At 42.7% G+C, this 1,746-nt stretch overlaps 1 protein-coding gene across 1 annotated transcript; it reads right to left on the reverse strand.

Moving 5' to 3' along the window:
• Nucleotides 1-915: 915 nt before the first annotated feature.
• On the reverse strand, nt 916-1,470 carry LOC142169784 (serine/threonine-protein phosphatase 7 long form homolog). Its single transcript, XM_075231695.1, has one exon. It carries the CDS (start codon nt 1,468-1,470, stop codon nt 916-918), a length of 555 nt encoding a protein of 184 aa, XP_075087796.1.
• Nucleotides 1,471-1,746: the final 276 nt, after the last annotated feature.

Below are 1,746 nucleotides of genomic sequence, written 5' to 3' on the forward strand. Positions count from 1 at the left end.
TGTGGCAAACATGCGATTTTGAAGCCATGTTGGTCAAATTGCAATCTGGGGCACAAGCGTTGGATGTGTAAATAAGTTGTAAGTTATTATTATTGGAAAAAATGTTTGTTAATAGTTTTTATATAACATGTTAATTAATAGTCTTGTGTTATCATCCCAATTGGTAGGATGAAAATCAATGTGGGTTTGAAGAATGGTGTGATGAACCCATTAATCAGGAATACTACAAATCATGTTTGATAAATATTTGAAATCTGATCGGTGATTACGAACTCCAGATCTTGAAACTACTAGAACAACTTGTGACAGTGAAGTAGAAACTAAAAGAGGCAGAATGATGCTCGGTGACATGATGCTCGACTATATCAAGACATATCAGTGGGATGGAAGAGCTCCATATAGCTCGACCGCGGGAGAAATAATCTAGCAATCTAACTATGAGCGCGCCGTTGTATGGCCTCCATACGAACTATTTATTAAACACTAGAATCGTGAGTAAACGCAACACATATCAAGCAAGGCCAAGTAAACTTAAGTATATATGTACCTGAGGGGTTTATAGTAAATCCAACAAATCCCTGTAATAAGGGAGATGATGTCGAGCCTCGACCTCGCGGGCGTGGCCTCACCAATAAACCCACTTCCAAGCTAGCAGGAGAAACGGTAGATGTGGTGCATCCAGAGCTATCGGTGGCAGAGGTGGCTGGAACTGCAGGAACCGCTCCCAGGACCAAACCTAATATAGATTGTGGACGTAAAATTTAAGGCATTTTTTACTATTTATGTTATAATCATGAAAAGAATTGACTATGTTTTCACCTGCATCAGCGATAAAAACCGACAACATCTCTCTGGTGCCCATGAACGCCCGGCACATCTTCCTATACAGGTAAGCTAGAACAATTGCACCCCAGCTTAACTAGATAAATCATCTAGCCGCTCTAGATGATATAGAAATCGCAAGCTGACTAGGTTTCTCGAAGTGTTCGGGAACAGTATACCACCAAACATTATTAGAAGCAACAACCTCGTGTGCTGGTCGATATACTCTGGCGGTGAATCATCAGTAATCTCTGCATCCATCGCCACCAGATGCTGCCGAACTTGCGTCAGCTGCAATCGACTGGACCCACTCAACACAGTTGGCTCCGCAGGCTGGAAACCGGTGAGCCGTTGCAACATATGAAGGTAATCCACTCTCGTATAGTCTCTAAGAGCATGCGGGTAATCTACAAGTATACCATCAACAGGCTGCCCGAAAAGAACCTCCACGTCCTCAAGCGTGATGGTAGCCTCACCGATAGGTAGATGAAACGTGTGCGCCTCCGATCGCCACCGCTCTATCATAGCTATGATCGACGCCCAGTCGAACTGAAACCGGCCGATCTCTATGATCCTGTAAAAACCCATACCCTGAAGGCGTCTAACTATACAAGGATGCAGTGGGTGGTCCCTAGTGAACTCCCACATATCGTCTATACGTCTGGGGCGGAATGTCTGGGACAGACACTGCCCATCCCAGATATCTGAAGACCTATGGTTGCCCTGTATCAACAGTAGCTCTCAAGATGCAAGTCCGGGATGCACAGGGGGAAGCTCCATGACGATGTCTGTAAATTGAACAATATTAATTAAAGTATTTTTTGTTTAATTTTTTAACATCTTTAAATATATTACAATAGTTTTTATAGGAGAGCATGTAGTTTTTATTCTACACAATGGAATCTTAAATAACACTAAAGTAAA

Source organism: Nicotiana tabacum, chromosome 15 (genome assembly GCF_000715075.1).
Source record: "Nicotiana tabacum cultivar K326 chromosome 15, ASM71507v2, whole genome shotgun sequence".
Lineage (NCBI taxonomy): Eukaryota > Viridiplantae > Streptophyta > Magnoliopsida > Solanales > Solanaceae > Nicotiana > Nicotiana tabacum.

Coding starts and splice junctions, on each gene's coding strand:
- LOC142169784 (XM_075231695.1), bottom strand. CDS start 1,470: ATGTGGGAGTTCACTAGGGACCACCCACTGCATCCTTGTATAGTTAGA.